The 15,480-nt window shown below is 39.8% G+C and overlaps 1 protein-coding gene across 8 annotated transcripts in view; it reads left to right on the top strand.

The window, feature by feature from the left end:
• Positions 1-5,023, top strand: part of YAF2 (YY1 associated factor 2) — a 96,438-nt gene extending 91,415 nt beyond the window's left edge. For all 8 annotated transcript variants that reach the window (XM_007531149.3, XM_060191563.1, XM_007531150.3 and 5 more), the window contains 2 exons: positions 1,888-2,040; positions 3,240-5,023. In XM_007531149.3, coding sequence (XP_007531211.1) covers positions 1,888-2,040; positions 3,240-3,477 — 391 coding nt within the window. In that variant the 3' untranslated portion in view covers positions 3,478-5,023. The remainder of the gene's footprint in view (positions 1-1,887; positions 2,041-3,239) is intronic.
• Positions 5,024-15,480: the final 10,457 nt, after the last annotated feature.

Raw genomic sequence — 15,480 nt, 5'->3', positions numbered from 1 at the left:
GCTATGCAATGGTACGTAAAGCTGATAGTTTCTTTCCTTTGTGGTATCTGTAGCCTTGAAGAGGAAATAGTAGAAGTAAAGTTCTACCCTTTGCTGGGATGGGAGATAGCTCATCCGGTAGACATTACCCTGTGCCAGAGCCTGGGATTAGACCTGGTACCACAAGGGAGTACCATGGGTGATGATATCTCTTCTCTCTACTCTAGTCACCCCCACCCTCTGTTAAAAAAAAAACAAAACGGATCTAACCACAACAAGGCTATGACAACAAGGTCAACAAAGGGGGGGATGACCTCCAGGAGCAGTGGATTCATGGTGCAGGCACTGAGCCCCAGCAATCACCCTGGAGGCAAAAAAAAAAAAAAAAAAAGAAGAAGGATCTGGAGGGAAGACGTGTTCATTCCTGGCCTCACACAGAAAAAAACATAAACCTATAATTCCTTCCATCTTTACTTATTTATTTATTATTGGATAGATAGAGACAGAGAGAAATTAAGAGGGGGAGAGATAGAAAAGGAAAAGAGACACAGAGATACCTGGAGCCCTGCTTCAACACTTACAAAACTTTCCCCCCGCAGGTGGGGGCCAGGGGCTTGAACCTGGGTCCTTGAGCACTGAAATGTGTGCGCTTAACCAGGTGCACTACCGCCTAGTCCCTTCTCCCTAGTTTTCTTACTTAATTTACCCAATAGCACTTACTAACATATAGACTGACTTTTGTCTGATTCCCTCGAGATAATGTTGATTACATTAGGGATCTCTGTATGTTTGGTTGAAGCATTGGTTGTTGGTTGGAAAGTGAGAAAAGCACATCTAACTAGTTACCATGACCCCTAGATTCTGCTTCTTTAGTCTCTTTAAAAATAATAATAATAATAATCTCACTACAGCTTCCTTTCAAACCTTTTTTTTTTGGCCTGGTCTTTATAAGTAACTCTTTTTCTCTTCCTCTATAGTACCTTTTCCCTCCAGTCTAGTGCTCTTAATTTTGATAAAAATTCAAGCTTGAATTTCATCAGTGACCTTTTACCTTACAAGAAAAAATTAAATTTCAAAGCTTATTATTTTTTTCTGATTATGGGATACCTTCCTGTCTTCCCAGCCTTATTATTACTATTATTATTATTATTTGCCTCCAGGGTTATCACTGGGGCTCATTGCCAGCACTATAAATACACTGCTCCTACAGCCATTTTATTTGTTTGTTTGTTTGTTTATTGATAGGACAGAGAGAAAGATTTTGAAGGAAAGAACAAATAGCCATTCTCATAGCAGTTTGACATTTTCTTCTTTGAAGAAAAGGTTGAGTGGTCCGGGAGGTGGCACAGTGAATAAGGCGCTGGACTCTCAGGCATGAGGTTCTGAGTTCAGTCCCTGACAGCACATGTACCAGAGTGATATCTGTTTCTTTCTCTTCGATCTCTCTCATTAATAAATAAATAAATAAATAAATAAATAAAATATTTAAGAAAATAAAAAAGGTCGAATTAAGTGTTATTTCAGGATAAATTTCTAGGTTTAATTTTAAAATTGTATGTTTATTTACCCTACAGACATTCAGTTGGATAAAATACAGTTTTAATGATTTTCATCTTAACTCATATCACAGTTGCATTCTAGTGGGTTGAGTATCTTGGGTTGTGATTTTTCGCTGTTCTTAGTTTATTGTATTTTGCCCAATAGGAAATGTCATTGTATATAAGTATGCATATATATATAAGTATCTGTATCAAAGTAAACATATGGATTGCTTCATATGCGATAAATTGCTGTACTTGAAGTCACTTATTCTCCTGAATTGAGCTTTCTTTTTTTTTTCCTTACAAAAAGGTAACATTCTTAAGTCTATAATAATGAGGAATGCTTTTCTTTTTAACATGTACACAGGAAACCTCGGCCTGTCTCCCAGTTGGTTGCCCAGCAGGTTACTCAGCAGTTTGTGCCCCCTACACAGTCAAAGAAAGAGAAAAAAGACAAAGTAGAAAAAGAAAAAAGTGAAAAGGAAACGACTAGCAAAAAGAACAGTCATAAGAAAACCAGGTAAGTTTGAAGAGTGTTTTGTGAGCATTTAACTCCGCCTTTTAACATTGCTATTGACAAAGTGGAAATGAATGGTTCTTATCTCTATATTTTGTGTAGAGAGTGCGGGTGTCTATCTTTCTCTCCCCTCTCTGTCTTCCCGTCCTCTCTCAATTTCTCTCTGTCCTATCCAACAACGATAAATAACAAGGGCAACAAAAAGGGAAAAAATGTCATCCAGGAGCAGTGGATTTGTAGTGCAGGCACCAAGTCCCAGTGATAACCCTGGAGGCAAAAAAAAAAAAAAAGAAAGAAAGAAACAAAGAAAGAAAGAGAAAAAAAATTAAACAGTCTACGAATATAAGCTTAAATGTTAGGATGCTTTTAAGAATTTTTTTTTTTATTTTCTTAAACTCAATTAAAAGACATTCATTGCCTGAGGAGCTAGCACAGTGATTTAAACAACAGACTTCCATACTAGAGGCTCTTAGGTCCTGGGTTCAATCCCTGGCACTAAACCAAAGCTAAACAATATTTTAAATGGGGAGGAGGAGACATTCATATTTATTCATAAAGGGAGGAATGGTATGTACAACACTGAACAGATATATTTGCATAGACTTAGTCAGGTTGGTCATGCATCCATGCAGAACTGCTAGTAAAGGCGTCCTTATCATTGCATATCAGTGCAGTAAACAGCCCTGCACATGACTCAGCCTTAGCTAGTAACAGCTTCCTTTGTGGTACAACTGCTTCCTTGCCCTTCTAAGACATTTTATTATTTTTTTAAATAAGGAGACTCATTTGTCTGCAAAGTCATCATAAAGCTATGATGAGACGCATGAGAGGTTTTGTTTTTGACACAGTGAAGGAATTTCACAAACTGTTAACTTGATTCATGTCAGTGGTTTGAAATGATTATATTTTTGTAGCTAATTATACATGATACATGAATCTAGACTATATTTATTATTATTATTTTACTAGTGTATTGCTCAGCTCTGTTTTATGGTCGTGCTGGGGATTGAACCTGGGACCTTGGGTCTCATATATAGAAGTCTTTTGCATAATCACTATGCTTTCTCCCCTGCCCAAATCTAGAACTTTAAGCTAACATGTATTTGTTTTGTCATTTTTGCCTGAAACATGCTTCACTGAATGCTCAGAAAGTGGGTAGAAAGAAAAATGAGCTTAAAATGTGCATCACCTCTTGTGTCTAGGCCAAGATTGAAAAATGTGGATCGGAGTAGCGCTCAGCACCTGGAAGTTACCGTGGGAGACCTGACAGTCATTATTACAGACTTTAAGGAGAAAACGAAGTCCCCACCAGCGTCTAGTGCTGCTTCCGCAGATCAACACAGTCAGAGTGGCTCCAGCTCAGACAACACAGAGCGGGGAATGTCCAGGTCATCTTCACCTAGAGGAGAAGCCTCGTCACTGAATGGAGAATCTCATTAAAGTTTATTTTCTCCCACTTCTCAGCCACTTCTGTCATACCATGCAGATACACAGATTATGCCAAGAAGTACCACATTTTCATGACAAGCAAATTCATGCACCGTCTACAATTTGAATTTTGTGGAAAACAGACATTAGTTAGATTCTTTTTTTTATTATTGCCATTTCTGCCTCCCAAACATTTCCAGATTTAATATTTTGGTCTCCACAGTTAAAGGTGCCATGAAAATGTGGTTGAACTATTCATTATGCAGTGTTATTGGTAAGTCTATTTTCACTTTTAGTTTAGTGAATTCTAGCACATAACTCTTGAATTCTCTACTATTGGCATGTAATGAATTAAACTTTTTATATCATAGTGCAAGCTCCCTAAATATGTATTATTTGAGAATTGTGAAACAAATAGTTATATGTATACAGGTCAGAGATCAACTAAATCAGCTATTGCTGCAACAGAATTTTCTTAATGGTTATCCTCTTGAATACACCTGCTGGTACTTGGTGTGGTTAAATAGGAAAATTGTTATTAAATAAAGAATTTGTATAAACTGTTGCCAATGTTTTTGACACATTTTACTAAATTATTATTCCTGAATTAAGTTTCTGGTTTTATCTTTTTTTTTTCTTTCAAAGCATTCATTTATTGTAATGTTTACTAGTAGACTGGTGAACAGTTAAACATTGATTATTTAGCTTTATAATTCAGGTTTAGTGCTATTGTCATTGAACACTGGTATTTTTCTGTATTATAGAAAACATTTAAATTCAAATAACTGAAGCATTTGGCAAAAATAGAAGAAAAAAGAAACCTACCATATTTTAAAAGCTGCAATTTTGAAAAAGCTTTAACTTAATTATAGTTTTATCACTGTTTCCTTGCCCCAAACTTATTCAGGGTCATAGAAATACGAATCTAATCACTATAGAAAATGGGAACTGTTGCACAGAACTGGGAAATAACTAATCTTAAATCAGTTTAATTGGCCTCTTGTTAAATGTAAAAAGTCTTAACAAGAGTCATAGTGGCCTATTTTCAGACACAACTGCAAGTTTAAGCATATATCAGTATCCTGAAATTTAAAAGTATTTACAGCCCCAGCACTATTATGTAAAATCACCAATAAAATATTTTTATGACTACAGATTTTGCATTTTTGTTTACAGCGAATGAAGTGTTTTATGTTATATTTAAAAATCTAACCTAGAAACCACACAGTACTTCTTAAATTCTCCTAGGGTCTCTTGCTTTTTTTTTTTTTTTCCCTATTTGTTTAATATGTATCCACCTATAGGGAACTTCTGAAATGAACTTAAAAACATAAGTTGAACACAGAATATCATAAAGTCATCATGATAGTATATGAAGAAAAAAAAATGTAGACCCTGAAACTTGTGATATTTGGTGGTTTCATGTGGTGATGTAATTTTCTGTTTAACTGCAGTACTTTTTACAGGCACAATGGTACTGTCTTTGTAAGATGCTAGTTGTGAAATACAGTTAATTGCCTACAGTAAAAGTCTGTGATTAAAACATCTATATACCTCATTCTTTAGTGTTGTTACATGTAAATTTAAATATTTTATTTTAAGAAACTCAACTAACTGGTTATGTTCTTTCAAATAATTTTTTGTCTTATTTTTTAACATATTTCACATGTTTTCTCTACATATTTTGGAGTAATGCTAAGAAATACTGTTATAAGGAGATGCTGCTATTTTAAACTCAGAACTGCTCTGGAGGTACTGTGTCTTCTTGTGACTCACATACTTTCAGAATGTATTTTAAATGATCTACAGGAGGGACTGACCCAAGATGGTATTTCTTCCTTGTGGGGAAGAGTGTAAAATGTGGATGTTAAGAGTGCTTTTCTCATCTGGCATTTGAATCCCTGTTGCAGAAGCCAAGTGAATCTGAGCTAATTTCTTGTGATTGTTTCATCTATAGACCTACATCATGGGCCAGCACAGTAGCTCACAGCTTTGCCATGTGTGTCTATCCAAATAAATCAATAAAATCTTGTTTAAAAGAGGAAAGAAAAAGAAAAAATGGCTACCAAGAGCAGTGGGTTCATAGTGCGAACAATGAGCCCCAGTGATAACCCTGGTGGCAATTAAAAAACAAAAATGCGTTCGAGCCCCCAGCTCCCCACCTGCAGGGGGGGTCACTTCACAAGCAAGTCTGCAGGTATCTGTCTTTCTCTCCTGCTCTCTGTCTTCCCCTCCTCTCAATTTCTCTCTGTCCTATCCAACAACAACAACAACAGCTCTGACAACAATAGCAACTACAAGTGCAACAACAAGGAAAAAATGGCCTCCAGGAGCAGTGGATTTGTAGTGCAGGCACTGAGCCCCAGTGATAACCCTAGAGGAAAAAAATAAATGCGAGAGTCAGAACCTAGACATAGGGTACATGTTCAGCCATGTTTCCTCAGTTCAGCCCATGGATTTTGCTGTGGGTTCCTATAACCAAAGTTTTATATGAGAGAGAGAGAGAGTATAAGAGTTTGGGTGTCTCTCAGAATTTAATAACTTATTTCAGTGTGAAATAAGAGTGAAATCATAATTTGAAACATACCTTGTGTGTGTGAAACCAAGGTCTTGCACACACATGATTTCACAGCTCTGCAATACTTTTTTCTTTACTCATATAGAGAAAGTAGGAGACATGATACCTCTAGCACCTTCCCTATTGTGAAGGAGCTTGAACCTGGGTCATGAGTGTGGTAATGAAGGTACCTTATTTGGAGAGCTCTCTGACCCAAGAATACCTGTTCCCTTATTTCATCTTTTGCTTTACACAGTACACGTATAATATACCTTAAAGTTTTTATTAAGTGCATTATAATTGATAACAAAGTGAGCACAAAAAAGGAAAAAAAAATCAACTTTTCTAAACATATATTCATTGCATTTTTTTTAAAAAAAATTTAATTTTTAAAAATTATTTATTTTCCCTTTTGTTGCCCTTGTTTTATTGTCGTTGTAGTTATTGTTGTTATTGATGTCACCGTTGTTGGATAGGACACAGAGAAATGCAGAGAGGGAGGGGAAGACAGAGAGGAGGAGAGAAAGACAGACACCTGCAGACCTGCTTCACCGCTTGTGAAGCGACTCCCCTGCAGGTGGGGAGCCAGGGTTCGAACCGGGATCCTTATGCCTGTTCTTGCGCTTCGTGCCATGTGCGCCCAACTCCCTATTTTATTTATCTTAATGAAAGATAAACAGAGAGACTGAGACTACGGCTCTGGGTATTGAATGTGTGACCTCAGAATATCAGGCAGAACCATTACTCTGTCTTCCCAACTCTCACTGAGTCCTTATTTTACCTATTTTCTTTTCTTTCTTTAAATTTTTTATATTTATTTATTTTCCCTTTTTGCCCTTTTAAAAAAATTGTTGTAGTTATTATTGTTGTTATTGATGTCGTCATTAGGTAGGACAGAGAGAAATGGAGAGTTGAGGAGAAGACGGGGAGAGAAAGATAGACACCTGCAGACCTGCTTCACCGCTTGTGAAATGACCCCCTGCAGGTGGGGAGCTGGGGGCTCAAACCGGGATCCTTAATCTGGTACTTACGCTCCCTATTTTACCTATTTTCTTGGTTTGCATCTTACCTCTTTGTAGAATCTTTTGAAGACCTGATGTGGGAATTGGTTCATTGACAAGATTTCTGGCATTGATAGAGTCTTCTGTCATTTTCTAGAAATTACTAGCATTGGTAGATATTTCTGTGAAATAGCTCACAAGGTAGGGCATGTGCCTTTCCATACACTCAGCCCAGGATCAAGCCTTGTGTCACCTGGGAGGTGGCATGACTTGAGGAATGTCCCAGTACTATGGTGTCTCTGTTTCTCTCAGTCTCTCTGAATAAGAGTGGAGTGGGGCCGGGTGGTGGTGCACCTGGTTAAGTGCACATGTTACAGTGCACAAGGACCCAAGTTCAAGCCCCTGGTCATAACCTGCAGGGGAGAAAGTTTTGCAAACTGTAACTTTTTTTCTTTCTCTCTCTCTCTCTCTTTTGCCTCCGGGTTATTGCTGGGTCTACTGCCTGCACTTAGGAATCCACTGCTCCTAGAGGCCATTTTCCCCATTTTTGTTGTCATTGTTGTTGTTGAATAGGACAGAGAAATTGAGAGGAGGGAAAGACAGGGAGAGAAAGATAGACACCTGTACACCTGCTTCACCGCTTGTGAAGCAACCCCCCCTGAAGGTGGGGAGCCAGGGGCTTGAACCAGGATCCTTAACACTGGTTCTTGCGCCCATGTGTGCTTAACCTGCTGTGCTACCACCGGGCTCCCTTGTCTTTTTCGTTCTCTATCTCCCCCTTCTCAATTTCTCTCTGTCCTATCCAATAATAGATAAATCAGTCTCTATCTTCCTCTTAACTTCTTGACTTCTCAAACGAATATTTTTTTAAAAGAGTGGCACCATGAAATTGTGTATGGATAAGGTCAGTTCTGCAAAAATAATACTAGCACTAATCTTTGTATTGTCTCTGAAAAGTAAGTGATAAAAGTGTGTGTGTGTGTGTGTGTGTGTGTGTGTGTGTGTGTGTGTGTGTGTTAGTTAAACTAATATTCTCATTATCACTGGCCTTATTCCACTTTGGCCACAGGTACCTTCAGTTTTCTTGGACAAGGAATGTCAAACAATTGAAAAAGCACAGGGGGAAGGTGGTGGTGCACTTGGCTAAGTGTGCACAGTACAGCGTGCAGAGACCTGGATTTGAGTCCCAGGTCTCCACCTATATAGGAAAAGCTTCAAGAGTGGCGAAGCAGGGCTGCAGGTGTCTCTCTTTAACTACCTCTCTAACTCCCTCTACTCTCTATTTCTCTTTGTCTCTACCCAATAATAAATATTTTTTAAAAAGAACAGAAAAGCACAGAGAAAAAAAAAAAGCACAGTGTTAAAAATAGCTGAGCAGAATCAAAAGGTAATGAAGGTCACAGAATACCGGAAGTGACTGTTGTGACTGCAGAATGGAAAGAGTGAGTACTCCCATGGACTATGAAGCACAATGAAACTTAAGCCCTACTGTTACCCAAGACAAGCAAGCTGAAGCAGAAGGGGAAGGAAGAGAAAGGGAACAGATGAGACAAAGACACTAAGAATAGTAAGAAATAGAAACCTAATTTCTGGGTTCTTGGATGTAATCCAGATGATTGTAGAGAAGGATCATGGTGAGGAAGAAAGAACAAACAGAATTGAGCTATTTAAGGACCTATTTAAGGATTCGATCATGAAAACTTGAGCATTGTTTGGTAGACTGTCTAGAAGGGCAGCAAAATATGCACAAGCTTGAGACTGATTTCTTTTGAAACCAGTTCATCTGGTGTTGTAAATGACATCCAATTAAAATTACTTATCAAGGCAAAAAATAAAAGACGTTGAAGCAAGGCATTTATTCTTTTGCAAAAGGACATGCTGCCAACAGTGGTCCCTTCACCCTTCTCCCGTCTATTATACCTGATGCAAAACTGTCTCCTCCACCCCTGGGCTGGGCTTCAGAGCTCACAATCTCCCCGGTGCCTAAATAAGCAAAGGAGAAAGAGAATCTGAGGGTCTCTGCTGGGGGATTAGCAAGCACTGCAAGGAGCTGACCTAAAGAATACACAACTACTGGCCACAGATAACAATTCATAAAAGGAATTTTTGTACAAAACAGTTGTTCTATTCATGTTCTTTTGAAGAGAAGACCTAACCATCTCTCACATTTGGGATTGGATAGATGGCATTGGGGTTATACAAAAGACTGATGCCTGAGATTCCCAGGTGACAAGTTCAATCCATCATACCACCATGAGCCTGGACTAAGTAGTGCTCTGATGAATGATTAATAAATAAATACATATTAAAAATAAGAATGAATTAAAAACCCAGTTCATTTAAAGAAGCCATCATAGAGACATTTTTACCTGGAGTTTTATAAATGCAACTAGATGCAAAACTATTAGCTCAGATTCTTTAAATGTTTCATTGTTTTTAAAAGGTTTGTGGGAGTTGGGCGGTTAAGTGCAGGTGGCACCAAGCATAGGGACCGTCTTAAGGATCCCGGTTCGAGCCCCCAGCTCCCCACCTGCAGGGCAAGTCACTTCACAAGTGGTGAGGCAGGGCTGCAGGTGTCTCTCTTTCTTTTTTATTTATTTATTTTATATTTATTTATTTTCCCTTTTGTTGCCCTTGTTTAACATTGTTGTGGTGATTGATGTCATCATTGTTGTTGGATAGGACAGAGAGAAATGGAGAGAGGAGGGGAAGACAGAGAGGGGGAAAGAAAGACAGACACCTGCAGATCTGCTTCACCGCCTGTGAAGCGACTCCCCTGCAGGTGGGGAGCCGGGGGCTCAAACCGGGATCCTTACGCCGTCCTTGCGTTTTGTGCCACGTGCGCTTAACCCGCTGCGCTACCGCCCGACTCCCAGGTGTCTCTCTATACCCCCTCTCTATCTTCCCCTCCTCTCTCCATTTCTCTCTGTCCTATCCAACAATGATGACGACATCATCAACAACAATGATAATAATTACAACAATAAAAAAAACAAGGGCAACAAAAGGGAATAAATAAATATATTTTTTAAAGAGGTTTGTTTATCTAGTACCATGAAAAAAAGAGAAAAAGAGGTCCAAAATGTTGTTCTGGTAAATGAGGTGCTGGAGGTCAAATATGGGACTTCATAATTGAAAGTCTAAGGCTGTATCTACTGTACTACCCCCAGACCATTTAAATGTTTTATTGATTTGACTTTATGTTTAGCTAGTAAAGATATTTTTGCTTTTATGGAATGAGCTAATTCTGAAGTATATGAAATGTCACTATAAGACCTGGTGCCTTTTTTTTTTTTTGCTATTTTTTATTAGTGATTTACGGTTGATTTATAAAATTATGAGATAACGGGTATAATTCCACACTGTTCCTACCACCAGAGTTCTTTGTCACCATTCCCTTCACTGGAAACTGCAGTAGTTCTCCCAAGGTAAAAAATATGGGTTGACTATGATTTCTATAACTATATTTACATATAGTTGCCCCCCCCCCCATTTTTTCCTCTATGGTTCTGCCTTCTCTTCCTTTATAATTATACCTACACTTATTACTACATCCAAATGTCCTTTTTTTTTTTTTTTTTAAATCTCTTCTCTCTATCTGGGCCCTGATGGAATCTGAGTTCAGAGCTCTCTGGTCATCTTCCCCTAACAATTTTCCCCCTCTGGGAGTATGGACCAAAATACTTTTTGGGGTGTAGAAGGTGGAAGATCTGACTTCTGTAATTGTTTTTCTGTTGGACATGGGTGTTGACAGGTTGATCCATAACCAACCTATTTCTATCTTTCCCTAGTAGGGTAAGACTATAGAGGTGAGGTTCCAGGACATATTGGTGAGGTTGTCTGCTCAGGGACGTCAGGATGGGATCATAATAGCATCTGCAACTTGGTGGCTGAAAGGCAGTAAAATATAAAGTAAGACAAGACAGTGAAATTAAACAATAAAAAGGATCCCAAAAGTAGGAATAGAACAGATGAGAATAGGAGTCTTAGGGTGGAGAGAAGTTAAGTGGGGTGGGGTAGATAGCATAATGGTTATGCAAAGAGACTTTCATGCTGGAGGCTCTGAGGTTCCAGGTTCAATCCCCTGCACCACCATGAAGCAGAGCTGAGCAGTGCTCTGGTAAAAAGAAAAGAAAAAAAGAAAGCTAGATTAGGGCAGAGAGAAGCTCCCAAACATGAAAAAAGCATATAGATACAATTAACTGCTTATCCCGTCTATCTGCCCCAGGACCTATATACACGTTTAGCACAGGAACCTGTGTAACCTCTGAGTCCCTGTCAGTTTGAGGTTGCAGTCCATGATCACAGTGGGTAACATTCCAGACTGCATTCATTTCAGGATCAGTCTTCCTGGAGTGGCAGAATAGGATAACACAGCCTCCCTTAGGAGAGTGGGACAGTCTCCACCTTGACTTACTTTATAGGCACAGTAAGGTCCTAAACAGGCCTGCCAGAGGGCTTATGCTGATGTTCCTGATGGAAGTGGTCACTGGTGGTGAAGAGAGGGATGTATTAGCAAGCTAGGTCCAATGTGGGACTCCAAGGATTCCCTGCCTAGGGCCCCAGATGTTGAAGCCTAAGACCAGGTAGGTACTTCTATGGAAAAACCAAGTAGAGAGAGCTCTGATAGCTTTTAGTGTTCTGAATCAGGATTGACTTTTTAAGTATAGTTCTTGATTTTTGGTTTATCTTCAATTTGAAAATGTTCCAGACTATGGAGGGAGCAGGTGTTGCTGCTTAAAAATTTCTTTTCCGGGAGTCGGGCTGTAGCGCAGTGGGTTAAGCGCAGGTGGCGCAAAGCACAAGGACCGGCATAAGGATCCCGGATCGAACCCTGGCTCCCCACCTGCAGGGGAGTCGCTTCACAGGCGGTGAAGCAGGTCTGCAGGTGTCTCCCTCTCCCCCTCTCTGTCTTCCCCTCCTCTCTCCATTTCTTTCTGTCCTATCCAACAACGACAACAACAATAATAACTACAACAATAAAAAAACAACAAGGGCAACAAAAGGGAATAAATAAATAAAATAAATATTAAAAAAGAAAAGAAAAGAAAAAAAAAATTTCTTTTCCGGGGGTCGGGTGGTGGCACAGTGGATTAAGCGCATGTGGTGCAAAGCAGGAACCGCCGTAAGGATCCTGGTTCGAGCCCCCGGCTCCCTACTTGCAGGGGAGTCGCTTCACAGGCATGAAGCAGGTCTGCAGGTGTCTATCTTTTCTCTCCCCCCTCTGTCTTCCCCTCCTCTCTCTATCTCTCTCTGTCCTATCCAACAACGAACAACATCAACAATGGTAATAATAATAACCACAACGAGGCTACAACAACAAGGGCAACAAAAGGGGGAAAAATGGTCTCCAGGAGCGGTGGATTCATGGTGCAGGCACCTAGCCCAGCAATAACCCTGGAGAAAAAAAAAAATTCTTTTCCTCCATTTAAATTTACTATTGACAGGGCAAAAGGATTTGGGCTGACAATACAGCTCACTTGGAGAGTGTGCCTTTTTCCCCCCTCTTTTGCCTCCAAGGTTATTTCTGGGACTCAGTGCTGTCACTATGAATCCATTGCTCCTGGCAGCCATTTTTTTGGGTGCGAATTAGCATATTTTATTATTTTAATATTTTAGCTATATTATTTATTTTTATTAGTAATTTAATATTGACTTATAGAATTACAATATAACAGGGCTACAACTTCACATTGTTCCCACCACCAGAGTTCTGGATCCACAATCTCTTCATTGTAAGCTACAGCTATTTTCCCAAGGTTGCAGATAGGGGTTAACTATTATTTCTACTGTCATCTGTCTATATTTGTATATATTTAGCCTCTTTTTGGGGGAGGGGGTGGTCCCATCTCTTCCAAGTCACAAATATACCTATTATTACATCCAAATGTCCCTCCCTTTTTCCTCCTCTCTTTCTGGTTCCTGATGGAGTTGTAGTTCAGAGCTCTCTGCTGCCATTTTTTCCCATTTTATTGACTAGGACAGAGAGAAAAGAGGAGGGAGGAGATAGCCAGGAGATAGAAAGACAACTGCAGACCTGCTTCACCGCTTGTGAAGCATCTCCCCTGTATGTGGGGAGCGGGGGGGGGGGGGGGGGGTTCAACCCGAATCCTTGCACTCAGTACTATGTGCACTTAACCAGCTGTGCCACGGCCCAGCCCCCATAGTGTGCCTGCTTTGTCGTGCACATGACCCAGGTATGAACCTGTCCCCCTCCACATTAGAGGAAGCTTGGTCCTCTAGTTTCCTTCCCTTCTTCTGTCCCTCAGTTCCTCTTTCTCTTCTTCCGTCCTTCCTTCCCTCACTCTTTGCTCCCTTCACCTCTCCCTGTCCCCTCCTTCCTTTCTGGTGAAAGGGAGGGAGCAAGAAAGAACCAGATCATCACTCTGAGGTGTGGAGCCTGAAATTGACTACAGAACCTCTTCTTTGTGAGTTCCACCTCCCAGGCTGCTGTCTCTGTCTTTCTGTCTGAAAAAGTTGACTGGTAGTGGTGAAGCCTTAATGATGATCGAGGAAAAATATAACAAGATGAAGAGAAGATCAACGTTGATCTGTTAATTAATGTTATAACCAGCCTGTCTTTAGAGAACTAAGAGAGGAAATAAAAGATATACTTTTGGTGGCATCTAAAATAAACAAGTTTCAAAATATTCCAATTAAGCAGCCCAGGGGCTGGATTTTTCTTTAAATTTTTTTTATTGGGGAATTAATGTTTTACATTCAACAGTACATACAATACTTTGTACATGCATACCATTTCCCAGTTTTCCATATAACAATACAACCCCCACTAGGTCTTCCGTCATCATTCTTGGACCTGCATTCTCCCCCCCACCCACCCCAGAGTCTTTTACTTTGGTGCAATACGCCAATTCCATTTCAGGTTCTACTTGTGTTTTTTCTTCTGATCTTGTTTTTTTTCAACTTCTGCCTGAGAGTGAGGTCATCCCATATTCATCCTTCTGTTTCTTTCTGACTTACTTCACTTAACATGATTTTTTCAAACTCCATCCAAGATGGGCTGAAAACAGCGAAGTCACCATTTTTTACAGCTGAGTAGTATTCCATTGTGTATATATACCACAGCTGGCTCAACCACTCATCTGGACACCTGGGTTGCTTCCAGGTTTTGGCTATTACGAATTCTGCTGCTAAGAACATATGTGTACACACATCTTTTTGGATGGGAGTGCTGTGTTCTTTAGGATATATCCCCAGGAGAGGAATTGCAGGATCATAGGATAGGTCCATTTCTAGCCTTTGATAGTTCTCTAGACTGTTCTCCACAGAGATGGGATCAAGGGTTGGATTTTGATACACGTGAGAGTGCACATGTTACCATGCACAGATACCTTGGCCCCCACCCACAGGGAGAAACTTAATGAGCAGTGAAGCTGTGCTGCACGTGTCTCCCCTTCTCCCTCTTTAGCTTCTCTTTCCCTCTTAGTTTCTCTATAAAAATAAAATGAAAGAAAAGAAAGAAAAAAGATTAAGCATCCTCAGAGGTGTCACAGTAAATAAATTGTTGGACTCTAAAGTATCAGATCCAGGGCTGGCAAAATCGATCACTTGGATAGTGCACTGTTATGATTTGTGCCCTACCCAGGCTCAAGCCTGGGCTCCTACACTGAAAGAAGCTTCAGTGCTATGGTCTCTTTTACTCTCTTTCTCTGTTTTTCTGTCTGCCTCTATTAAAAAAAAAAAAAAAGTCAAGCATCAGGTCCTGAGTTAAATCCCCAGTCATGTATGTGCCGGAGACATGCACGAGTTTTCTCTCTCACCAATAAAGAAATCTTTAAGAAAAAAAAAGTATGGGGCCAGGTGTTGTTCCACCTGGTCAAGCACACATGAATCCATGCTCAAAGACACAGGTTCAAGCCCCCGGTGTCCACCTGCTGGAGGAAACTTAACAAGTGGGGAAGCAGTGCTGTAGGTGTCTGTCTTGTCTTTCTCTCTTCCTTTCAATCCCTTGTCAATTTCTATTTATCAAGTGAATTAAAAAACATTCTAGTACTACTGAACTATGTAAATCTGGGAAATAGCCACAAGGTGATGCAAACAGTTCCTTATGGTCCAAGATGACCAGTTAGCATCCAGAGGAGAACAGAAACAAAAACACATTTATATGAGCACTAATATCATAACTTTGAACTTTTTCAAAATATGTTTTGCATTAATAATAGATCTTTATTTACTTTGGTGTTGGGGGTCTTGTACATTCATGATTTCACTATTCTGGGAGTAACTACAGAGAGAGAGAGAGCGAAAGAGAGAGAGAGCGAAAGAGAGAGAGAGAGAGAGAACAAAGCCAAGTTCCCACTGTGACTTCCATGTAGTGTTCGAGAGCCTTGAACCTGGGCAGAGTGCATGATGGCCAGGTGCCCTCCCAGGTGAGCTACCTGCTCTATTTTGCATTACTTGAAATGTTTTTATTATCGTTCTCTGTATCTTACTAAG

Source organism: Erinaceus europaeus, chromosome 5, assembly GCF_950295315.1.
Source record: "Erinaceus europaeus chromosome 5, mEriEur2.1, whole genome shotgun sequence".
NCBI lineage: Eukaryota > Metazoa > Chordata > Mammalia > Eulipotyphla > Erinaceidae > Erinaceus > Erinaceus europaeus.
The sequence above is the reverse complement of the archived record's forward strand: the minus strand, read 5'-3'. Positions and strand labels throughout refer to the sequence as shown.